General features: G+C 33.8%; 2 protein-coding genes across 4 annotated transcripts in view; one reads left to right on the top strand and one right to left on the bottom strand.

Annotated features, from left to right (window-relative positions):
• LOC115885106 (protein apterous-like) overlaps positions 1-27136 on the bottom strand; it is a 331311-nt gene that overhangs the window by 281838 nt on the left and 22337 nt on the right. The gene's annotated exons all lie outside the window — the stretch shown is intronic.
• LOC115885107 lies at positions 7339-9476 on the top strand. 2 transcript variants are annotated; one of them, XR_004050681.1, is made up of 4 exons: positions 7339-7353; positions 7411-7674; positions 7730-7873; positions 9059-9452. XR_004050681.1 is itself a non-coding variant. In XM_030903897.1 (3 exons), the coding sequence occupies exons 2-3, from the start codon at positions 7732-7734 to the stop codon at positions 9397-9399; spliced, it is 483 nt and encodes a 160-aa protein (XP_030759757.1). In that variant the 5' UTR covers positions 7362-7674; positions 7730-7731; the 3' UTR covers positions 9400-9476. The 2 variants fall into 2 exon arrangements, 1 of the variants encoding a protein (XP_030759757.1); XM_030903897.1 differs by lacking the exon at positions 7339-7353 and having other exon boundaries at positions 7362-7674; positions 9059-9476.

Below are 27136 nucleotides of genomic sequence, written 5' to 3'. Positions count from 1 at the left end.
GTTTTCTCCTAGCTTCTAGCCAGCCTATCTCGGTTAATTTTGATTTGAACAAAAAAAGTATCGAGACCATTTTTTATGTAAAATTGAACGCTCTACAACTTTTATTTGAACTTTTTTTTTCTAGTCATTACCGTTTCTACGAAATTTTGAAAAAACAATTTTATTTATTTACTTATTTACCTCTTCTCGGGGGTGTTTTTACCGAAACTTCGTATTTGAAGGCCTACTTTCTTGGACTATTTATTGCGACACAGGACAACGTGTCCCCGGCTTAACTAGTTTAGTCTAGTCACCTCTTATCTCTCCGACATCCTTATAAAAACCTTTTAAGGAATAACCTGCAGTGAATCGTCAGAGAAAACACATATCATGGACATGTGGCAACGCCGCCCCCACTTTATCTTCTCCCGTTTTGACGGCTGCCGTTGAATTATGAGGGCGATTCGCGTTTGAAAAATGTGCGTTTGAGATCGTTAATTACGGGGCCCGCCGCCGCTGTCAAGGCGTCGCTGTTGTCGGCTCGTCCGCAGACAAATGACGGTCGCGGTAATTTATAAATCCTATACGAGAAAAAGAATCGAGAAAAGTGAGAGCAAAAGAAACGCTCTCTGAATAAGAGAAACGGGATAGACTGTGAGAGGGTGTCGGAAATAGAACTGGAATTGATGGAGGAGTTAATAACTTAGGTTGCGGTAACATTTTCGAACAAGTTTGAATAGCTATAATAAATAACAAGTTTAGGGGGTAGTGTTGTTTGGTTGGTTGATTAAAGCGTCGAATACGATCTCTTATGTCGTCTTATATCTAGAATATGATTGACTTTCTTCCATAAGTACTCCATGCTAACTTAATTCTTCTCGTTGATTTCTGGTAGTAGAGATCCCGAGCTGTGATTAGTTGTCCCAAATATATGCATTCTTCTACTATATCCGGTGTTGTGCTATTTATTAGAATATTTTTTTCTGTCCACTAGTTCGTTGAACATTAATTTATTTTTTACTAAGTTCATTTTAAGACCCACTCTATTGCTGGCTGCATTTAGTTCGTTAATTTATGCTTGTAGCTCTTCAGGGCTATTGGGAATTACGACTATGTCATCAGCGAATCTTAGATGGTTGAGATATTCCCCATCTATTTTTATTCCTTTGTTGGTCCAGTCCAGTTGACGGAAGATTTCTTCTAGTGCTTCTGTAAACAGCTTTGTGGATATTGCGTCTCCCTGTCGTACTCCTTTGCCAGTTGGGAACTCTGGGTTTGTTTATACAGGGTGTTTCAAAACAAATGCGAAAAACTTCAGGGGGTGATTCCTTGTTCAAAATAAAGGGAAGTTTGCTTCATAAACGTTGGGTCAAAAGTCAACCATTAGGGAGATATCGCGGTACAAAGATGGCGGAAAATTAATGTTTTTATTTTTTATCTTGAAAACAAAAAGAGATAGACTAATGAAATTTTATGGAAGCATTACTGTTATGAAAACACACTTTCAGGTAATTTTTTTACTTTCTTAAAATGAGTGGAAGGGGTTGAAATAAACTACCCCTATCATTCTTGTTAACGAAATTTAAAGAAAAATCTTATCAAACACATGCAAATGCTTTAATTTGGATAGTTTAGTTTGTTTAGAAACTTTTTTATCTCTTGTGTTTTTTTGATAAAACTCACCGATTTGAAATTAAGAAATAAAATGTAAAGCATTACATGTCAGGACAAAAAACATTTTTAGATTAAGAATCTAGTGATAATAACGATAATAATAATCATCTAGATAATAACGTATTGCAGTAGAGTAATGTCAAATAAAATAATATTAGGAACATCCTAAAAAGTAACAGCGGCCGACTAGATTTTTTCCTAAAAAAATTACAGCAGCCCATTAGATTCTTTATCAGAAAATGTTTTTTGTCCTGACATGTAATGCTTTACATTTTATTTTTTAATTTCAAATCGGTGAGTTTTATCAAAAAAATACAAGAGATAAAAAAGTTTCTAAACAAACTAATCTATGCAAATTAATTTTTTTGCATGTATTTGATTTTTCTTTAAATTTCGTTAACAAGAATGATAGGGGTAGTTTATTTCAACCCTTTCCACTCATTTTAAAAAAGTGAAAAAATTACCAGAAAGTGTGTTATCATAACAGTAATGCTTCCATAAAATTTTATTAGTCTATCTCTTTTCGTTTTCAAGATAAAAAATAAAAACATTATTTTTCCGCCATCTTTGTACCGCGATATCTCCCTAATGTTGGACTTTTGACCCAACGTTTATGAAGCAAACTACCCTTTATTTTGAACAAGGAATCGCCCCCTGAAGTTTTTCGCATTTGTTTTGAAACACCCTGTATATCGTTATACCCTTGTTTTGGCTTCTTTGTATATATTGGCGAAAGTTTCTATATAAGGCCTGGCAATAGCTTCAGTGCCGGTTTTACAAGGGTGCTATTTGGTGCTATAGCACCAGGCGGCAAATCTTAGGAGGGCGGTGTCACGTTGAGAGAACTGTGGTAATGTTTTTTTTATTTTATTTTCTTTGACTCCCTTTGACTGAATTTTAAACTTTCGTAGGTAGCTAGGTAAATTTTAAACCCATATGGGATAAACGACTAAATTAAAAAATAAAGGAATCGTTTTGATTTTCGCTTTTCAAAACAATATATTTTTATTTTTGGGATTTTGTGCCAAAGTCTGCGTTTTTTTTTGTTACACATGGCTTTTAGTTCATACCATACCTATAATAGCTCTGTATTCTATAACGTAATTTTTTAACAGAAAAAATTTACCCTATCTTTTGGTGCAGACTTTATAACATGATATTTTTAGCCGACCATACCAATAGGTATGGTAGGCTATTAAGATCGGCAAAAAAAAAGTTTTTTTAATTTCACTCAAAATGAGTTATTTGGGTCAGAAATGACCTAAATACAAAATATTTTCATGGTGTCTGTCTGTCTGTCTGTCCGTCTGTAACACGATAACTCAAAAACCGCTAAACCGATTTTAACCAAATTTGGCTCACAAATACTGTGGCACCCGAGAATCTGGCTATTAGTGTTTGGTGGGGGTGGGAAGTTGGTAAGGGGGTATGGGAGAGGATTAAAAATTTAAAAAAATCGTAACTCCAAAATTACAGTAGCTAGCGAAACGCGGTTTTCAATTTAAGATTAGGAATAATATTTGCAACAAAATTTGTAATAACATCAAAATCAGTCAAAGTCGCAGTTTTTGAGATAAAAAAAATTCAAAAAAAATTCCTTTACTTTGAAACTAAAAGAACTGCCTACCAACTTTTATTAACATATTTTAGTATACGTGCCTCCCGGCGCCAATTTTTTAATAATAATAATTATTATTATTTATATATATTAATATTTTTAATAATAATATATATTAATATTTTTAATAATAATAATAAATCAGTTATTTATTTTCGAGACTCTCGAAATTTCGAGAATCTCGAATCGAGATCGAGAAATTGACTTTGAGGAAAACATCGAGACGAGAGTTTGTTAATATCTCGTCTCGATGATCGAGACGAGACGAGAAATAGCCTCGTCTCGATGAAACCCTAGGAACAATGAATGTAAAAATTGCGCCTTCGATTACGTAAATAATAGTTTAATTGATATGAAATATATGTATGTCCATATACAATGTATGTCAAAAACGAGTTATATTTTATTCGAAAATCTTATTTCTTATTATTTATCATATAATAAGTCACATACGATGCATGTTTGTATTTTTTGTTGCCCCAAGTCTCCTACACCCACAGCAGTGGTTATCTCGGGTTCAGGAAGTCACAGCATAGGTCGGCGCCGATAACGGGGCATCCGTATTATAAGCCACCGTGTGTTAACGATTACGAGAGGCAAAGGCAACAATGCTATTTTTGTCCGGCGAGTTATAATAAATCACGTTACCGAGTTCAAATAGAGAACGATATTTTTCTGAACTTATTTTTTGTTCTCTGGCGTTTTGATACTGGACGTCTGGGAATTTTGCGTCGATAAGACGATAGTTGCAAAATAAAAAGGACACGCTTTCGTGAGAAAAGCGAAATAAACAGGAATATTTGTGATTATATTAATAACAGCGAAAACGAAACAAAAGATGTGTTTAAAATCAAAATCAAATAATTATACTGGCTGTTGTACATGATTTTTAATTACTAAAAAAATGTTGTGAGCACTATTGCGCATTCTTCTTACTTCTTACCATCTGTCTGTCTGTCCAACTAAGGACTCCATTCGGGTGCCTCTCCAAACCAAAATAAAATCAGGAGAAATTTAGAAAAACTTTTTGTAAATCACTTTTTTTCATCATAAAATATTCAAAACTATTCCCAATTTGTCCAATTTTCGCTTGAAAACATTTTTATTTTAGCCATTTTCTCTACTGCCGGTCAAAATTTAATTTTGTCCTTCGTTCAAGCTATGTTCTAGACGTATTAAACTCCAAGTGCCGCGGCTCGTGACGCCAACAAGGTAAGGTATACTACGCATAGAAAATATAATGGGTTAAGACGCGATAGATATAGTTTATATTGGCCATTGACCGCGTCATTCATAGTTGATTAAGAAATATCGAGTGCATTATTTCTATATAAATATACAGGGTTGTTCACCACATATGACACGGAGTATTGTAGCTAAATGATTAGATTTTTACAAATTGTAAGTCTTGGGTTCGTTGAAGGACTATTAGAGCTACAATTTAAAAATATTTTTACAAGATACAGAGTATCCCAAATAAATAAAAAACATCAAAGTTATATTTTTTTAGATGGAACACCCTGCATATTATTACATTTTTAGTTTCTACGAGTAAAATAAAGGTAAATTTGATAAAGTGTATTACACTTAAACCTTACCGTTTTTAAAATATTTTCAATTTTGTGAAATTGCGTCCCCTTTTTATTGTGAAATGGTCTGGTCTCCAATTTTGTGAAATTGCGGTCAACATTTTAAGGCTTCATTTCTCCAAGGGTATCAAAGTTTTTAATACTAAATATTTATTGAAGTTTACTTATTGATCAGTTATTGTGTTGCAATAATAAAAATTATACTACCTTATACAGAGTGTCTAAAATTTTATTTTAAATAATGACTAGCTTTAAACGGCAATAACTTGTTTAATTTAAATGGAACACCCTATATATTTTATGATAATTAGATGCACAATTTAATTGTCTATCAAATTGTATTATACCATTTTTTACCTATCTCTTCAACTTTCCGTAGAAAATGCATTTTCTTGTAATTTAGAACTCATTTATCAATATACCCATGGAATACTGACATTTTAGATTATTTTTAAAGATGTACCAAATTTTTAAAGAGTACAGGTATTAATATTGTCGATATAGTTTGTTTATTTTATTAAAAAATAAAAAAAACTGTTTAAATATTTGTTAAAGAGGACCAATTAATATGATTCCAGTATTCAAACTACATTAAATTGACTGTTTGCGTTGATTAATAATTGCTCCAAATACTAAAAAACTGAATTTTGTATGTGTATTAGACAGTGGGGTAAAAACTAACACCTTAAAAATAATATTTAATTTTTTTGACAAATGCTTATTTATAACAACCAAAGATAACAACAGAGACATTCATTTTCATAACTTATTATTATATTGACTTCTGATTCAAATCCACATTTATTAAGTGTAATAAACCTTAATCAAATGTACCTTTATTTTAATCGTAGAAACTAAAAATGTAATAATATACAGGGTGTTCCATTTAAAAAAATACAACTTTGATATTTTTTATTTATTTGGGACACTCTGTATCATGTAAAAATATTTTTAAATTGTCGCTCTGATAGTCCTTCAACGAACCCAAAACCTACAATTTGTAAAAATCTAATCATTTAGCTACAATACTCCGTGTCGTATGTGGTGAACAACCCTGTATTACAGGATTTCAGTCATATCGCTGGAAAAATTTTGCCGTTTGGGCAGTTTGGTTGTTTATAAAAACTCAAATTATAAAACAACTTAGGTTTTGGTATCGTTTATCGCGTATCGCGTATAATGTTTGGTTTAATCAATATAAATCAATATTTAAATTTTTAATAGGTATCGAAAAAAATGTTAGTTTTTGTTTTTGTACGTTATCTGTGGTTTTAGTTGCTGTGCAGCGCGAAATTTGTGTAGGTAATAGTTCATAATTTTCTGGTTCTGGATAAATGATGAACTCTTGCTGACTGATTCTGGAATAGATATTTTCAAATAGAAAACATATGGTGTTTAGTTTGTAAAATCATGCTGTTAAAAGAAAACAATTGCTTAAATTTCTAAAAATGTTTAGAGAAAGAATTGACTTAAAATATAAAAAAATGTGAAATAAAACTTTTAGAAATATGTATGTGTATATATGTATTTATATTTTTGTGACATTATTATTTAAGTGTCTTTTAAATCCTACTGTGGAAAATTTGTGTAAAGAACATTGACTGGATTTTTAGTGAAATGGCACTAGGCAACCTGTTTAAAAATGTAAGGGTAGGTTTCATTTTAACATAATTTTTATTTATTTTTAGATTTATTTTCCTTCCTACAATTGACCTCCCTACAATAATAACCACGAGCCGCCGCTGTTCCGAAATAGAAAAAGACTTTAGTCATTAAAAAAACTTAAATCTTTTAAATTCTTTAATATATTTTTATAATAAATTTTAGTAGCAGCGTTTCTTTTGAACAGTCAGGTCGGCATCAGGGCAGCAGATCAAAAATCTATCATCATATCGCCACAGTTTTTAATAGGTAGGTAGGTTTTATTCTAAACTGTACCTACAATAAATTAATAATATAGGTAATAAGAAACTCGACAATTGGTAGAACAAGAAAATGTATATTAATATTTAAAAAATAGGTACCTAAATTGAATTTTGGCTTTCTTGACGTGACGGCAATTATTCTAATTTGTCATTTGGCCGACTTAACTCGCAGATCGTCATGATGTAAATCAAAAATGTAGACTGAAGGCATAAAAACCACTTTTAAATTACATGATACATCAGTATCATGTAATTAAATTATGTCCTTACGAAAATGGCTTGATTTGAAAGAAAATTATTATTGCTCTCTTGTTATATCAACTTCATGCTGAAATTGACTTAGGGTTTAAATCTTTTTGATTTGACATATATGACTTAAAACTTAAGATTTAAGTCTTTTTGAAACTGACTTGTTGCAGGTTGCAGCTCTGGTCACTGTAATACTCTGAATCAGTGATTGCGGCTCCCTGGTGGGACCCATTCTTATTAGAAAAATACAATAAAGACAATCTCTTCTGATAGACGGCATCCCTCTAGTGCAGAATTTCAAATGGGACATCGTTTACAGGTATATTTTTACCATTTTTCTAGATAGACTTCTTTTTCTATCCACTTATCTTCATAGACTTAAAAATTAGAACAACAAAAACGAACCGTTATAATCAGAAAACTAAAAATATACAGCTAGCAAGATAAAAAGCGAGAAATAAATGTCACTTCGTCGGTGACAGCGTCATAAATTATCTACTAAAAACGTTTTCAAAAACTGTCTCCAGCCCAAAGATTTTTCAAAAAAGAAAAAAAGCAGCACCGAAAAGCCAACAGAAAAGAAGTAAAAACTACGTAGAGATAATGTGACTTGTGAGACCATAAAATATCCGACCGTAATGTAATTGAACAAAAGCATAAGGTAATTTGGATGTGACGCTTCTGTTTAATTTTAGGCATGAAAAGGGAGCTTTGCGGATGCACGTTGGTGTTCCTCAACACTGTGACCTTTTTTATGTCCCTTATTCAGATAACCGTTGGATTTATTACGAGTTTGAAAACGTTAGCGTATTATTTTGGCATATCAATAATATTATTAGGTAAATATATAGATGTAGAATGTATAAAACGTGGAAGGGGGTTAACCACGGCTACCTGAAAGAGCATAATCTCCCCCTTTCTTGAGATATGTGTACACTATGTGCGCATATTTGAAATGAACCTACTTCTTACTTCCGTCTGTCTGTCTCTGAACCGAATTTGGACCCTTGAGAGTACCTCGAAAAAAGACTTCTGGCTTCGTTAATTTATTCGACCACACTCTAAGCATCGCCAATCAGGGATAGATCCATGCGCTTCAAACATTACGAAAACATGCTAGAAAGGGTAAACAGGACGTTAGCACTCAGGGCAGCATCGGCATACTACACATTTCCAACAGTAGCGATACTGTGTCTTGCTAAGATACCTCCGATCAGTCTACTGATCGAGGAAAGAAACAAGAAACCAAATATATAAAAACGGAAACAGAAACATTGTACTAGAGCAATGGCAGACACGATGGGAACCATATAGCAGGTGGACAAAGACTTCCACATCTAATATCAAAGATTGGATAAAGTGCGACCGGATAAACACGGACTATTATATCACGCAAGCCATGACTGGCCATGGAGTATTTGGCGAGTATCTACACAGGACCCGCAAAGCTGACTCTCCTACATGCTGGTATAGCGAGTCAGACTCGGCTAACCATACACTATTTGAGTGTCACACGCCACGAAGATAAACGGAAAATGCAGAAACTGTATGTGGTACGAAGATCACTACAGTAAACGTAGGAAACCTTCTGAGATTATCGAACGTAAATATCAAAACGATTTGCGGGATGTTAAGGAACATTATGAAGAAAAAGGAGAAGGACGAAAAAGACAAGATTTAGGTACAGACAAGACCAACAGAGAAGAATGATAAGTGTCTAATCTCGACAAAATGCCTTCGGCGGTACTGGATTTGCGAGCTTAGTGCACAGATGGGTTTTTAGTGGGTAGGCTGTCCCGCATGGGGCAGATCCACACACTCCAGCCTTAAAGGTGTGTCCGATCTATAAAAAAACCTCCGATCGTTACCACCTTTCCTCTCGCGTCTTGTGTGTCACGGCCTTAAATTTTTACTCCCTCGCGCGTAAAGAAGTTTCACTACAAAAATATTGCAACCCATTTTATTAATAAAATCTATTTGGATGAAAATAAAAATATTGTAATTAAAACAAACTTTTTTTGCAGGTTTTGTTACTTTTACGGTAGCTATACTGTACTTCTACCCATCCACTTACTACCCAAAAAGCAAACTAGTCCAAACGGCAGTTATCTCGATTTCCGTTTCCACAGGGGTGGAAATGATTAGCAACGTAGCCTACTTTATGAGGATCAGAAATGTGAAAGACCTAATCGATACCGCAATGAATGAATTAGAGACTATTGTAAAAAGTATCCACGTTTTCGTAGTGTTCGCTTTGTTCGCGTACTATTGGCGGGTGCTGCCGCAAGCTATGAGAACTGTTCCGAGGTTGTTCGAGGGCCGCGACACTTATGATTCGGAGACGGAATTAGAGAGTGTTGGTTGACTTAGAGATTATACATTTAAAACAACTTTATTAATATTTTTTAAGTATATTTATATACGTATTTAAATAAAAAGTTAAAACCATATATGTTGAGTTTGACGTATTGGGTCCAAACTAAATATATAAAACAAAGTCGGGTTAGTTACACCATCTATAACTGAAGAACAGCTAAACCGATTTTAATGATCTTTGATTTGTTGGGTTCGTCTCCACCCCGAATAGCAGAATAACTATTAAAATATTACAAAAAATCATTTTTAAATAAATTAGGTTTGGAACTCTGCAATCCTCCACAATTGACAGTATCTCACGTCACGCGTCACGCAAGCTTAGGTATAGCTTATTTGTAATAATTTATGTCCACTGTAAATCAAATATACTAGAAATACTAGAATTGAAATTCAATAAAAATAGTGGGAAGATAACATATTCAATTCTAGAAAGGTATTGAAAATTATACTTTTAGAAAATACTTTCTTACTTACTGCCATTACTCGCTGACGAGTATTTGACACGCATCAGAAGATAGTTACGCAACGCGTTTTCTTCCATTGTTGTGAACATACATTTAATATGGTTATATGTATATGTATATTCGACAAATTGTATAAAATATTATTTTTACCCTTATTCTACGGCTATGCCTAAAGAATTTAAGGTACGAAAAATACCATCAACATTATTATTCTTCTCAGAAAGATGGGTGATGCAAATAAACAGAACCATCTTTTTATGTTCAACAGACCGCCGCACAGTGCTTCGTCCCATGGACAAAAATCGAAAAAAAAGTTAAAACTTACTTATATCTGAATATGTAATATTATACTTATAGCAATGTTCAACCATCCTGTATATTATTTTTCATAAACAGCGTTTTTTTTAGCAAATATTTTCACTAAAAATAAATTTTGCGATCATTATCTTATCAGTGAAAAGAATAACATTCATAGTAGTTCTGTATATTATGGAGTTAAACGGTACGTACTTAATTGACAGCCACTATGGATATTGTTAAACAAGGTATGTACTTTAAATTTATTTCTAAACAAGTTCGTCATCGTTAAGTTTTTAATTATTTTTTAAGATGATTCTTAAATGCGTACAAAAATTTTACGTTTTCAAACTTCAAAAAGGCATTTAAAAAAATCATATCAAAACATATCGTATTTATTGAATATATTGTTGTCATATTCATACACTTTTAGTTTTTGTATAGTTCACCTGCGTCTGGTTGCGACGAACTTTATTTTATAATACTTTTCAGATAAAGTAAAATTGATAAGCAATGCCGATCAGGTTAATACTTGGCTTGATCATAAGGACAAGAATTCAAAGTTATTTGTATTTCAAAAAATGTGTTCTTTATTAGATATTGATGAACCTTCCAGTCAAATGAGACACCACTTGTGCCTGAAAAAAACCACTATGTTAGCGCGAAAAGTCGCATAAAAAAGTTTCCATCTTTCAATTTATTATAAAACCTCATACCCAAGAAAAGGAAACAATAATATATGGATATGGTCTATTAAAGAGGTAACTATTAACATCCGAACTCCTCATACCAACAAAAAGAACAGTAACAACGCGAAAAAGTAACATATTAGAAAATGATGTATAGAAGTATCTTATTATGTGAGGATACTTCATCTACCTATGATTTGGATACTATAAATTTGGAAGATTCTGTCAGCGGTGATTCTTCTGAATCAGAGTAGTTACGATCTATGCATTTTGTTGTCCTAAGGTAAATTTATAGTATCTTAAGTTTTTTTTTAATTAAATATAACATTAATGTTTCTTTTTCATTAAAGAAAAACATTTTTATCTTATATTAGGCTTATATTGTAGGAATCATGTTCTAATGTTATTTCAATTCTTTTTTATCACTGGGATTTATTTAATACTTACACCGTTTTCATACTATAAATTATTATTTCCTTAGATGGAACACAGCTCCAACATTTTTATTATTTATAATTTTTTTTTCATAAACGTGGGGCTAAGAACATCATCATTTAGTACAATGAGAGTACTCATCATTTATGTCAAATAAACCTAGTTTGAATAAATTGCCTACAATAAAAGAGAAGTTTTGCATTTTTGTCCTCTAAAGCCATATGTTCGAAGCACTGTGCGCCGTCATACCTGTATCTAACACCCATTCCCCTTTCCTACAGTTTGCTGTCCACTATAATAGAGAGCGCTGCCATGAATATGTTGAAGAGGCGCTTCAATATCCCTTACACCCCCCAAGTAAGTAAGTTGAATAGGAGAGGAGCTAGGACACATCCGTACATAACACATCGAAACTGAATTTCAAGATTTCAAAACCATAGGGTGAAATATAGGTATACTTATGATATAGTAACAATATTGCTAGAAATATAAAGAAATATATGGTTTATGTTTAAAAGTTTAAGTACAACGCAGTAGGAAGGTATCAGCTATAATCTGCATTTAAGATTTTTTGCTGTAAGAAGATTTAAATACTTGGGTTGCTGGCTGAATGATAAATGGGATGAAGAAATCAAACATAGAATTGAAATAGCCAGAAACACATTTTTCAAAATGAAAACTCTATTCTGCAACCGAGACTTGAATCTGACTACTCGATGGCGAGCTACCAAATGCTATGTACTGTCTACATTGTTATCGGAGTCGAGGGATGGACGTTGAAGGCACGGACCATGTCACACTTGGATTCATTTGAGATGTGGTTATACCGACGAATGTTGAGAATATCCTAGACCGAACGAATAACAAATCTCGAAGTGTTAGAAAGAATGTGATGACTGAAGATGTAACTACAATAAAACGACGGAATTCATACAGCATATTTTGGTCATATTTTTAGGAATAAGAAATATAGTTTCCTACAGCTGATCGTTGAGGGAAAGATTGAAGAACGACGAGGCATCGGGCGTAAACGGTTTTATTGGTTTAATATAGTCGAGGCCAGTGCAATTATCCGTTTGACTAAAGACAGGGAGGAATTCAAACTGATGGTCGCCAACCTCCGATGAGGAAAAGGCACATGAAAAAGATGAAGAAGAAGATATTGGAGATGGACCTCTCTAAAATCATCTCAGATACTGGCTATTGCCAAAGCTCTGAGACTCTATAAGTTATAACTCAAGAAAAGGGGACACAATAGATCTATAATGTCGCGATTAACTTCACTCCTCCCATGCAATATACAAATCAGCAAGTATCCAATAATCAGAAAATTGTTATAACGAACAGGCTTGTTCTGGCGTTTAGCGGTGTCCGTTAGCGTTACCGTGACGCGAAAACGACTCTCTCTAATTGGTCGAAACGTGGCGTCGAGTCTCAGTGAAAAAACGCGACGGCATCCCGTAATAAGAAGAAACAATAATTATTTGTCGGTGAGAATTTATTGACGCTACTGCCACTCGCTCATTACGGCATATTTTCCCGCTTTTTCCATCTACGGTCGCCATTTTTAATTAAAACGCCACCAGATGAATTTCATCGAATGTTTTTATTCATACGGCGTATTTTTTCAGCGCGCTCGCGGACTCACAGACGCAATATGAAATATTTTCTTGTTTTTTTTGTTCTCTTTTTCTTTGGTTTGCTTTATTTATTTACCATCGAGACATAAAAGGACGGGGCCTTTTCTTTATCGGGAAACGTGGGAAAAGCTGGGATTTTTCTTTAAGGATTCGTCGTGGCTTTCCTTAAATATATCTGTGTCATTCTCTTTGGGGCACTTCTTGGTAAGTACACAGTATGTCCAGAGCGATCAACAATGATTGAAATAGTTGGCTATTCTGATTTTGCTAGTACGGTTGGCAATAAATTTAAAAATTCTAGTATTATCGCGAGCGTCAAAACAAACCAAAAATTAAAAAAAAATCATTAATTTTTTGGCGATATTCAAATTCGTTTTCCATAATAATATTAGACTAATCAAAAAAACATGAGAAATAAATGGATTTAATATGAAGATTTTCTGATTGAATTAAAGAATAAGTATACTAAATAATATAGATTAACTTACGTCTTCCTAATGAATTTGTGTAATAAACGTTTTATTTCAAAAAAATGTTTGTTAAAAGGCATCCAATAAAAAATAAAATATATTTGAAATTAATAGTAAAAAGTTCTACATATTTTTATATATAAAAAGCGAAATGTACCTACAGAAATATATACCTGACAAAACAGCATTGTACAGGGTGGTCGAAATTGGTCTGTTTTAACAGAGAAAACCTATTTCCTGACTAGATAGAGCAAAACCGACATAGATGTCATGGGCTCGATTTCTGAGACATGTTTAATGGCGTAAACCGCCTGTTGATATTTTCACTGCCAACAGATATACGGGGTCTTTTTGAATTTTTTACAGTTTGGAAAATTGCCCATAACTCTTATATTTCGCGAAATAATAAAATTCTGTAAAAACGTTCTTAAGGTACTTTTTAAGCACAATCCAGTGGCGTAGTCAGTTCTTTTCTATACATGCTCTTTTTGTCAGAAATAATAAAAAATATAATTTTTTAAATGGAAATCATAGTTGGCTATAAACTTAAAAAATGCTGGCGTTTAGCCCTTTCTAACGATATAAAGTTATGTGTATTTATTTCTAAGAATGAGAGAAACATTAGGCTTTAACACAGTTACTGTTCAACAGGCAGTTTACGCCATTAAACGTATCTCAGAAATCGAGCCCATGACATCTATGTCGGTTTTGCTCTATCTAGTCAAGAAATAGGTTTTCTCTGTTAAAACAGACCAATTTCGACCACCCTGTACACTAGATGTTTCCAATTTAATATTTCCGAGCTCTACAACAACTGTTTACCAGCAGAAATGATAAACCTTCAGAGTGCTGCATTTAAAAATAAACTTAAAAAACATTTTCTGGATAGTTCTCTTCCCTCTAAGTTTTTTTTACCTCAGAATTATTTTAATATAAAATACTTTTTGTGTTTTATTTCTTTGAATTTCATACTAAATTTTCTTAGTCATAGGATTACTATATAATTTACTTATATTTGTAGATAAGTTGCAGTAAAATAATTTAGCTACACATTTATACTAGCTGATATTGTGATCTGACAGGAACTGAATTTAAACCAATTTTAATTGTCTTCAGTTCCTTTTTTGCATGTTTTTTTTGGATTATTATTATTCATTTTTAAATTACATTTGTTGTAAATGATATTCATGCAAAATAAATAATATATCATATTATAATATATTATCATATCTCATATTATTTCATCTTCGTTTGTTAATTCCTCGTTAACAGCATTTTGAAATCATCCATCTATACGTTTCTGATATTAGTGAATAATTAAAGCGTGATCAAAATTGCGATTCTGTCATTATTAAAACTTAATAATTCGCCGATTACGTTCAGTTTCTACAGGGGATTCTTGTAAGTCGGTCATGCTGTCGGGGTATGATAGGGGACGTCGAAATATTAATTTTAATATAGCACACTATGAGTCGGAAATACCTCTTGCGCAAGACACAGGGTGGTAAAGTTTTTGAAAAATTAAAGATATTCTTTAATAGTTTTTTAACAGTTGAAGGTGTCGTTATAAAATTTTATTATAGGAGTCTACCTAACAGCGACACTTTAAATGTAAAAAGAAGAGGTTTTAGTTTCAACCAGCGGCGTAGATCGTAGATGTAATACGTATCGGATAATTTTTGCAAAAAAATAGTACGCCACTGATAAAAATTAAAATTTTTAGAGTTTTTTTATTTACTCGGTTTATTTCCAAGAAAAAATGTCTCTTCAAACTTTCTCCTATCTAACACCATTTTGTCACAATTTAAAAATAAATTCAATTTTTAATGACTATCTTAAATACAGCGAATTATTATAATTAGAGGGCAAAAACACATGTGCATCGTCAGCTCCCTTCGTGACTTGTGAATTTAAATAGCCCAAGGTTAGAATTACACACCTTGGATAACTTTAGTACTTTTTACTATTAGCTCCTTAAATAAATTTTTAAATTTAAACTAGAAATTGTTTTACTGTTAATAATAAAATTCCTAGTTTTAAGGTAGTTATAATATTTCGCAGGACGACACGGTATATTTGATACCAATTGAACTTTAAGTTACCTAATCGAGGGCGCGATTTATAAATTCATTATTGCCAACCATAGACATATTTGGCGCCGGGCTGATTAGCTGGTGTTTTAATTTCTCGCTGGGGATTCAGGTGGTAGCTCTGCTGTAAAAAATGTCAAGTTGCCACATTTACTTATTTATTTCCTGACATTGTCATTCGTTTTGACACTTTAGTTTTGTGTTACGAGTTTTAGGTTTAAATAAATAGTGTTGTGATACTTTAAGATTAAACATGTTTACTAGCAGACCTTACAGTCGAACATTGTTCTTTTTGAAACCTCTTTTAGTGCGAAGTGTAAAAGATAGTTTAATAGCGGTAAAAAACTCATCGCAACTTTATTAGAATATTTTGAACGGGAAAGCGTAGTTATGGCTCTTTATGTCTCTTCCCTTAAGTGCTGTTAAGAAGGTGAGTTTTGTTGAAAACCTGTTTATATATTTATGATTAATTTATTTTTGTTTCCTAAAATATTTTGATTAAACCAATATACCGGGTGTTGTATCGTCGAGTGGGACATAGGAAATCCCATGTAAATTTTAATGGGGTTAATTATTGGCTTTCCTAATTATTTTAGAGAATAATTCTATTTAGGTTTATTGAAGAGCAGTAAAACCCACATTCAAAAGAATAGCTTTAGATATTTTTGATTAGCCCGTTTACGAGTTATCGCCTATTTCTTTTTAAATATTTCTCCTTTCTTATGGCCCTCTATTTACTTATGAGCACCAGTCAAGGTAAAAGATAACTGTCAAATGAAGTTTTCATTTCAGAAATTTATCTATTTAGTGCTTTATTATTATTATTAAAAACTCATACCTACATCGAAAATATTAGCCATGAATTACACTACCAAAGAAAAAGTATTGATGATTAAATGGTATTATCAAGGAAAGAGTTATCAAAAGGTGCCGGGCATGTTTGCTGCTCTGCATCCGAATAGACCGATATCTGGAAAATCTACAATCGCTAGGAATTCAAAGAACATTCAAATTTCAAAAAACAAAGAGAAGATGCAAAAAATGATGCTGACTTGGAAGTTTTATTGTGCGTGAAAGAGAACGATGGAAAGATCAGCACAAGGAAACTTGAGGATGAAATAGGAATAGATCATACTACAGCGTTTCGAATTTTGAAACGACATAAATACTATTCCTTCAAATATGAAAAGCACCAAGAGCTACGAGATGGGGACGAAATACGGCGGCAGGCGTTTTGTTTTGATATGATGGAAAGAGCAAACACGGATAGGGAATTTTTAAAAAACATATGTTTCACTGACGAATGCACGTTTACCTTAAATAATGTACCCAATATTCAAAATTATCGATATTGGAACAAAGAAAACCAACACAGGTTTGTCGAAACAAGGACGCAATATCCACAGAAAGTAAATGTTTGGGCAGGGATATTCGGACACAATATTATCGGGCCATTATTTCTTAAGCAAAATTTAAATGCAGAATATTATTTGGAACTAATCGAAAATCATATTTTACCTGCTTTACATGATGCCGCTAGGGAAAATCAGGAAGTTTGGTACCAAATGGATGGCTGCCCGGCACATAGTACTCTGGCTGTTCGGGAATATTTAGACAATAGTTTTAACGGAAACGTTATTGGCCTAAATCATACAGTAAATTGGCCAGCAAGGTCTCCTGGCATTTCGCCAAATAATTTCTTTCTCTGGGGCCATTTAAAAACAGGATATACAAGGATAAAAAATAGATATACAAGGATAAAAAATACCCAAATCTAGACGAGTTAAAAAATGCTATTTCTGCCGTATGCAATAGAATTTCAGTTTGCCAACTAGCGAATGTAAGAAGAGAATTTTATGATCGCCTGGGTTATTGTCTAGCAGTCGATCGAGGAATATTTGAACATCTTCTTAAATCCTAAAGTTCTAAACAATTTAATAGTACCTAAATTAATAAGTTATTGAATATTGTAATAATACTATAATTAACCTTGTAATTGATTACTTTATTTTACTTTAATTCATATTAATTTGTATTTATAAATACATCTTTAAGATTTCCGATGTAGGAATGAGTTTTCAATAATAAAGCACTAAATAGGTAAATTTCTGAAATGACAACTTCATTTGACAGTTATTTTTTACCTTGACTGGTGCTCATAAGTAAATACAGGGCCATAAGAAAGGAGAAATATTTGAAAAGAAATCGGCGATAACTCGTAAACGAGCTAATCAAAAATATCTAAAGTTATTCTTTTGAATGTGGGTTTTAGTGCTCTTCAATAAACCTAAATAGAATTATTCTCTAAAATAATTAGGGAAGCCAATAATTGACCCCATTAAAATTTACATGGGATTTCCTATGTCCCGTCCGACGACTATGTCCCGTCCGACCGATTTATATCGGTATGTAAAAGCGGCAACGATGTGCCGGTCAAGCTTAATCACGTGACTAATAGCTTATTTGAACTATATGTTACCATATTATTAAGATATTATATTTTTCGACTAAAAATAAATGCGAAAAAATAACCTGATAGACCTGCTATAGACCACCCCTAAAAATATTTGCACCTATTTAAAACTCACCCTGTATAATGTATTTCAGGCTTTCATATTTACGATACGAATCAAAGGAAACCAAAAACTACGACAAACGAAAAAAAAAAAGAGAGAGACCTGCCCCGCGAAAAATACAAGAAACTCGTTCAAAAGCCGGCCCCGATATTTATATCGTCCGCGTCGTCGTCGTCGCATATAAAAATAAACCGTCGCATTTCACCTGCTGCTGCCGCCCCTCGCCGCCACGGCCTTAGCAGCCCGAGCAGAAGAAGAAGAAGAGAATTACGGCCCGTCGAGCCGGGACCCCGCTGACTTACACATGTCGGGCCCCTGCGAACGCCACTTTATAATTTTGACACACCGCGAAGACTTAGGACCTAAATAACGTGTAAAAGCCCGGGCGACCGGCCGGCCGTTCTGGCTGGACAGTAGAAGGAAGAAAAAAGGGGTCAAAGAACCAACCAGGAATAACGTATAGTCCATTTTATGCGAGCATAGTTCTATGTGAAAAAAGCCTTTAGTTAATGTACAAAATTTAATGTTTTCTATCACAATATGATACACATTACAATTGCCCAAAATTTTTTATTGTTTTTACGTAAGTAAAGACCGTTCAGCCATCGTTCACCGTTCTTCTTCTTGCGGTGCCGTGCCTGTCTTCAGGCGTTGGCGATCTCCATGACTATTTCATGGAAGAGTTCTCTATCTTCTGCTGCATGAAACAGCCTCTCCACCCCCAGACCGGTCCAGTTTCGTATATTTCTGAGCCATGACAGTTTCTTTCGACCTACCCATCTTCTACCTTCGACTTTTCCTTGAATAATCAAACGAGGAATATAATATGTGTCCGAAGTAGCTCACCTTTCTGGCCTTGATGGTGGTTAACCGTTCCCGATCTTTGTTCAGATGTCCAAGAACTTCCTCGTTGCTTGTATGTTCTGTCCAAGAAATTTTAAGAATTCTCCGGTAGCACCACATTTCAAAGGCTTCTATTTTATTTATATTCTCGACTTTTAGCGTCCATGTCTCGCATCCGTAAAGAAGAGTGGACCATATGTAACAACACAGTTTTCGCAATCGGGTTTGCAGTGATAGGTTTCCATTAGTGAGCGTGGTGTTCCATTTTTTGAATATTATACGTGCCATTTCAATTCTTGCTTTTACTTCTTCGTCACATGTATTTTCACTATTTAGCCAGCTTCCTAAATAGGTATCTAAAATGTGGTACTTGTTCAATATTGTGTCCGCTGATTTTTATCGGGATTGGATTAATTCGTATTTTACCCACAAACATCCATTTCGTCTTCTTGATATTTATGTTAATACCCCATTTGCAACTAGCTTCATGAACCCTATCTAGCAACGTTTGCAAGTCTTCCAAGCTTTCTGCGATAATGGACCGCCATTGTCGCAGAAAGGTAAGATCAGGCAGATCATAAATAACGTAAGGTACGCAGAAGACCGTTTATGATCTGGCCTCCAATTTTAACGCATTCTATTCTGCCGGATAAAGCCTCGTTAAAAATGTTCTCCGAATACAAATTGAATAATAGCGGTGACAAAACACACCCCTGTCTTACTCCTCGCTTTATTGGGATGTCATTTGTAGTTCCTTCATCGACCCTAACAGCAGCAGTTTAATCGTAGTATAAGTTTACTAAAAGGCGCATGTCATAGTTGTCTACGTTATACAATTTCAAATGCCGAAACAGCTCTCTATGTCTTACTCGATCAAATGCTTTTTCAGAATCGATGAAGCACACATAGATGTTCTTGCGTAATTCGCTGCACTTTTGCAACAATAGCCTCGTGCAATACAGGGCTTCACGTGTGCCTAGTCCGCTACGAAATCCAAACTGCTCTTTTCCGATGTTCTTTTCACATTTAGCATATATTCGGTTGAGGATTATTTTTAAAAGTATTTTTAACATGTGGCTCATCAGACTAATAAGCCTGAACTCATCACATTTACTCGCTTTGGTATTCTTGGGTAAAGCGATAACTATCGATCTCTGCCAGTCGCCAGGTAATTTTCCACTTTGGTAAACCTGGTTAAAGAGGTTCCTGGGGTTGAGCCCAGGGGGGGCCTAGGGCTTTTTGTTTTTTAAAAATGAAAAATTATTTTAAAAAACACATTTTTTGAATAAAACGTTTACATGAATTTCTCATCAATAAATTTCAAAGACTTGGTTATCAAACCGTGTTCCCGTAGATTACTTAAATACCTACAAATTTTCTTAAAAAAAATAAAAATTAACACATTTTTTGAACACAACAAAATAATATTAACTAAACAAAACTAGAAAACGTAGTTTTTACTGCATCAGAAGCAAATAAAAATTAATACATAGCCAAGACTCATAATTCAGGATTTCTCTGGGGGGTGCCCAGCAGTACCTGGGCGGCATCCCCGGGCACCCCTGTTGTTACGCCAATGCGTCCCCGTGCAAGAATGTTCTACCAGCGTCTCTTTATCGAGGAATATAATTTACAATCTTAGCAGTGATCCCTTCTTTTTTTGAAAACCTTCATTTGAAAAAAATTATATTATTAAAAATATGATTTGGAAATATAACCGGCCAGAACACGACACGAAAAACATTAGACGATCAAATCTATTTTTCCTAGCTTCCTTGATTAAACATTAGTGTTTTTAACACAGCCATGGCACTCTAGATTGAAATTTAACATACGTTTTTTTTAATTGAAAATGTCAAAAGTTGGCATATATGTCATTCTATTCAGAGTGATATTTTCTTTCGAATAAAGTAAAATATACCGAGGATGCCATTTAAAAATCAAAAGTTGTAGTAAGTTCCGGTGAAACAGGAAGTGACCAAAAACAATTAAATGCACCAATCAATCCTAATTTATGTCATATACTAACATACCAAATCTCGTTTGGATCAACACCGTGAGGATTTTTTTATTTTTATGTGTGCAGCTCCAATCCAAATTTTTAACATCAAAAATTAATTTTATTTCTGTTTTTTTTTCATAATTCTTGTCATATTTTATCGAAAAACATATTGAACATAATTTTCTAAATTTTAAATATCGGTTGACACATCGGTATTATTTACTTTACTACATGGTCAAATCTACAAATAAAAACTAAAAATCCGAGAACGTACCTACAGTCGCAAATCCACCCGACTCATTTTTCCATTGTATCCCCTCACAATAACAACTTTTGTCAGGATTTGGTAGAGTGTTAAACCGGGGTATTATGCAAAGATTAAAAACATTTTCCGGTATATTTGACCCGGGCTCCATTTAAAAACATCTTAAACGGGTCCCTAAGCCGAAAAAGCGATTACAGATTTTCGGAAATATGAGAGACAGATTTTATTTCGTGTTTAAACAGATCGGACAACAGATTTATGAGATAAGTAATTTTATGTATTGTAAAGTGCATTCTTAAAGTAATTGTCACTTTGTTCATGTAACTTTTTATTTTATGTTGTTATTGTAGTCTCTCGTAGAAATGTCACTGTAACCTAAAGTTAACTTTAAAATATTAAATGTATATAAAATAAATAACTTTTATGGAATCTAGAGGTTCTTAAAGTAATTGCCAGTTTGTACTTGTTACTGATTTATTTATTATTATTGTAGTGTCCTGTCATAGAAATGTCATTGTAACCTAGAGTTAACTAGTTGCCACGCTCTTTCTAATTTGAAGTTCAATAAAACACAAAGTTTACTTAATCTGGATGAGTTGCATAGAGGCCACTAGCTTTTTAATTTTAACAGCCGGGTGGTCGGGGTTCAAAGATATTATTAAAAGGGCGCCACGAGATTATACTCTATGAACTCGGCATAAAAGGTGTTACTATTAAGTAGACTTCAATACTAACCTCGAACTGTTGAGTGTAACTACCATGAACTTCAAATATGCTATAACTCGTAAACTTAAGTGACTCTAACTTAACTATGAGACTAGACTGCAAACAATACTACAAAAAATGTTTAAGCTATTTATTAAAATATTAAAAGTTAATATTTAAAGAAATGGAAATGAATAAACGTTGAAAAGTAGAATAAAATTTAAATCAAGAAAACTAACTAAAAGTATGACGTCATAATCCCCCTTACTTAAACTAAGTACAATATCCTGGGTGGATTACAAATATCAAACTAAATCTAAACTAAAATTGTACAGTCTTACTCTATTCGATTGTACTTGAAAACTTCCTCCGGCTGAGCTACGGTGTATAGCTACCGGCTGGAGCCCACGGATGTCAGCAGAGGTACAGGTGAAAGGTAGGTGTTGAGATTTCAAATGGTGAGCATAAAAAAACCCTAAATAACATTGGTTGTCTTAGAAAAGACCCTCAATTATAGAACAAGGACTAGCACAACGTGTAGGAGTTAATAAAGGTAATAAAGAAAAACTAATCAAATCTGAACTTTACCTCGACGAGGGTTTATGATGTCCAACGGGTAACTCTACACACGGGCAGCAGGAATGGATGAAATTCTGGACTGTTCTGTGCTGTACGGTCTGGATCGGTCTTCTTGCTCTACAATTACGAACAACCAAATAAGACTTAAGAGAGATAACACTCAACTAATCTTTCTACACCACGTGGGCGTGGAAAAGTCGAAAACCAGTCAACAATACGTATAAAAATCAGTTGAGCATTGACTTAGAATAGGCAGAAGAATTATAGCATACCTTGGAACTATTCGGGGACTTCTTGGGCACGTGGAATCGGACTATCGGTCGGATTTGACTATTTTAATCCCATTGCGGCAATTGGTGTGAGGTCCATACAAATCAACAAAATCCAACCACGTCTCTGACCAAAGGTGTTTCGGAAGCCTTAATCCTACTTTACGAAGACCTGCTATTCACCAACAGGGAATGCTTCACGAAACGGCAGCCAGTTCTTCACGACGATATTCTCGGTCGGGGAGTACACAAGAAGTGATACAAGGATTCGATTTCCTATACAAAATCAGATTTCAACCGGAAATCTCCCTCCAGGATATAGATAGAGGACTATATATCTTGACTAGTCCAACTCACAAAAAAGCATAAATAAAAAATGATGTTCTAGGATATTTTTCGACAGCCATATTTCATATCCGGTCAATGAACGAACTTAACTCAGAAATTCCACAATTAAATGAACAAATTGCACACTGCGATCCACATCAAAAATAATCAATTTAACTACGACATTTTATGTGATAATTATAAAATTTCAATAACCAAAACAAAGGATAAATAAATCCAAAAACATCTGATTTGATCTGACAGTGACAAGTGACGGAGGTGATGATCAAAGATATAGAGAGATGGACAAAAAGCCTACTACTGCTGGTGTGCCTGGTCCAGTGACAATATTGTGTATCTATAGCTGTATATCGCGGTGTATATCGGGTTGCATAATTGTAAAATTTAAATAAAATAATATTTAACAATAAAATTATAGTAAACATGGTGCAAAAATAATAGTTATTTGCGATAATTCATGAGCTAGCACACAGATGTCGTAGCGAGGAAATTTGACTGTTACATAGTAAAATATTAAATTGATGAGATTACTAAGTATCGCCTTGTGCTTGTTACAGTTTATTATTTATTATCATTGTAGTGTCCTCCCTTAAAAATGTCATTGTAACCTACAGTTATAACTGAAGGTTATATTCAATAGCATTTTTACAAGTCTTTGTTATTTATTTTTATTATAGTGCTTCCCTTTGGAAATATCATAGTGACCAACAGTTAACTACTAAAATATTTGTTTTGTCTACTACTTCTTTTATTTACTATTACCCTTATTTATAAGGCTATTACTTAAGTTGAAAGGGTGCCCGGTGGCGTAGAGGTACAGGCTCTCGTCTACCAATCTCAAGGTAGTAGGTTCGAATCCTACACCCGGCATTTTATCAACCGACTATTTATAAAAAATAGTTTGGGTACCTAGGTCCACTCAGCCTTAAATCAGTACTTGGGATTCACAATCCTGAGGTAATAATAGGCGGTTGAAGCGCCGTGCTAGCCACATTACCTTTCTTGTATACCGAACGGCTCTAGCATGGCAAGCTGTACCTTGCTACTCCCATAAGGCGTTAAATGCTATATACGGGAACTATTATTATCATTACCTACTTAGGTTGAATTGGTTATCGTTGCTTTAATTGGAAATGGTCTCGGAAATGGTAGATATCAACTTATATTCTGCTAAAATAACTAACAAATTGTAATATGACTTTTCACTGACAGTGACATTACTAAAACAGTAGGACACTATTTCATAGGTATGTTGATTAGAACTAAGAGCAAATGTATGCTTCTATTAATGGGCACTGTCTCCTTCAAAAGCTAATATCTCCAATATCTCCAACAAAATTAATGCAAAAGGCGATAGTGGTAAACAAAGAAATTCGTCATAAATAGCACAAGTTTCTTTATTATTGGAAAGTTTTACAAGAGTATTCTATGAAATATTTTGACTCTAGAGTACGTCCCCTGATTGTCTTCACAATTGATTCTTTTTTATTTTTAAGACTTTGAGAGAAAAATGCATTATTTATAAAAAAATTGGCGCCGGGAGGCACGTATAGCCGCCCATACTAAAATATGGTAATATCTCAAAAACTGCGACTTTGACTGATTTTGATGTTATTACAAATTTTGTTGCAAATATTATTCCTAATCTTAAATTGAAAACCGCGTTTCGCTAGCTACCGTAATTTTGGAGATTTTTTTAAATTTTTAACCCCCTCCCATACCCCCTTACCAACCCCCCACCCCCACCAAAAACTAATGGCCAGATTCTCGGGTACCACAGTATTTTTGTGCCAAATTTGGTTAAAATCGGTTTAGCGGTTTTTGAGTTATGTGTTACAGACGGACGACTGACAGACAGACAGACAGACACCATGAAAATATTTTGTATTTAGGTTATTTATGACCCAAATAACTCATTTTGAGTGAAATTAAAAAAACTTTTTTTTTGCCGATCTTAATAGCTTACCTTTTTAAAATGGTTAATCCCGTTTTTATACTTCCAAATTTCAGTACCGTTTTAGAGAAAAATAGAAAAATTAGGAAAATACGGCTGATAATTTTTAAATTCTAAAAATTAAAACGCCTTTCCATGGTAATATCATTTCGTTTCCATTCTTTGATCGATGCTCAATATTGATTTAAATTAACTCCATATTTGTTGCAGCATTAAAATGTTTAAGGCATAAAATTTATTTAGTTCAATGTTAGTTATCGGAAAAGGTAATATTTTAATATTAACAAAAATATGACGTTAATCAAAGTCAATAATAACCATATATCAAAGAAGACAATTTTAAGACTTGGATGAATTAACCAATATAGAAGAAGCCACATTTTTTATAAAGAATGCATTTTTCTCAAAACGTTTTTAATAAAAAAGTTTTTCCTCTTGTAAAGGCTATCCGGGTTCATGCTGTGGTGTAAGAGTATTTCATTTCGTTCATATTTTCAAGTGGGAACAATCTTCGGATTAACACAGGGTTTATGACAGGACACCGACTCCTTAATGAACACCTCAGTAGACTGAAACTAAGAAAAAACAGCGAATGCAGATTCTGTGGAGAAAATGGGAAAACACCAGAACACCTGATCTCTGAGTGCGCCGACACGACAAAGCAAAAAAAAAATGGTGCCATGAACTTTGGTACGATTAATATCGTATATGGAGAACAGACTCTGTAAAACCGTTTTAGATACAGGCTTTTATCAAAGCCCTGAGACTGTATGATAACTTATAACTCAAGAATGGCGGACTCAATAGATCTATAAGGTCGCGGTGATTAACTTCCCCCCTCCAATACAATCTACAATCAATTAAGAACGAATATCTGAGATTTTTAACTAAGATATTTCCCGTTTTTCGCAAATGCATTTCTCTCGATCGCCAACATCTGTTAAACGACGATTTTTCATAGCGGTCTCGCTCTCTCAAGAACGGTGGTGACAATTCCATTATATCCCGTGACAATAGGCCTGCGTCCGTCGCCCGGCCGAAATCCGTCATTTTAAGCCATTTAGCGATGCGGCCGTAGACCACCTACCGGTGCCTCCTCTTCTTCGGTCCTTCGAGCAGATGTCGAGTGCGATAAGAAGAATGAATAAACTACCGCCGCCGCACCGCACATCTCTTTTCGAGTACTGTAACGTCGAGGAGGCTACCTGAATAAGAGTGTCAAGTACCGTCCACGAATTGCCACGTTCCTGATTTCCGTACGGGAATCTTTTTCCACTGTATTTATAGCCCAATAACACGGAAAAAAATTGTAATAAACCTTAAATAATTACTGTACAAAACACTGCTGCATTTTTCGTCTAAATTGTCTTCATCACGTTCTATATAGCTTTTATTTCTATCAATTTGTAGATCTCCAAAATTAGTTAACAAGTTTGGTGGTAATTTTCACAATTTGTGTCAGTGAATATTCAGATTGTACTTGTTGAAATTTAAATGAAAATAATTTTTACAAGTTGTAGCACTACTAACTATATTTGATATCAATTAAACTTTTAGTTACGTAATCGAGGGCGCAATTTTTAAATTCATTGTTGACAACCATGGACATATTCGGCACCGGGCTGAATAACTGGAATTTAAATTCTGATAGCTCTGCTGTAAAGAAAGTCAAGTTTCCACATTTATGTATTTATTTCCTAATATTGTCATTCGTTTTGACACTTTAGTTTTGTATTACGAGTTTTTGGTTTAAATAGATGGCGTTGTGATACTTTAAGCTTAAAACTTCGAACTAGCAGACCTTGCAGTCGAACATTGTTCTTTTTAGAACCTCTTTTAGTACGAAGGGTACAAGATAGCTTAATAGCCGTAAAAAAGTCATCGCAACTTTATTAGAATATTTTAAACGGGAAAGCGGTAGTTATGACCCTTTATGCCCCTTAACTGCTGTTAAGAATGTGAATTTTGTTGATGTAAATAATAACTGTTTATATATTTATAATTAATTTATTTTTGTTTCCTAAAATATTTTGATTAAAAGAAAATATGTAAAAGTGGGCAACACTGTACCGGTCAACCTTAATCACCTGACTAAAAGTT

This window comes from Sitophilus oryzae, unplaced genomic scaffold (assembly GCF_002938485.1).
Source record: "Sitophilus oryzae breed Bouriz unplaced genomic scaffold, Soryzae_2.0 scaffold_374_pilon_pilon, whole genome shotgun sequence".
In the NCBI taxonomy this organism is placed as follows: domain Eukaryota; kingdom Metazoa; phylum Arthropoda; class Insecta; order Coleoptera; family Curculionidae; genus Sitophilus; species Sitophilus oryzae.
Note: the sequence above shows the minus strand (reverse complement) of the source record. Positions and strands in the feature narration are given on the sequence as shown.

What these genes read in the sequence shown, in the direction of transcription:
- LOC115885107 (XM_030903897.1), top strand. Translation starts at nt 7,732, where the DNA reads ATGAAAAGGGAGCTTTGCGGATGCACGTTGGTGTTCCTCAACACTGTG. An exon ending in CATATCAATAATATTATTAG is followed by an intron (nt 7,874 to 9,058) that starts GTAAATATATAG and finishes CTTTTTTTGCAG; the next exon opens with GTTTTGTTACTTTTACGGTA.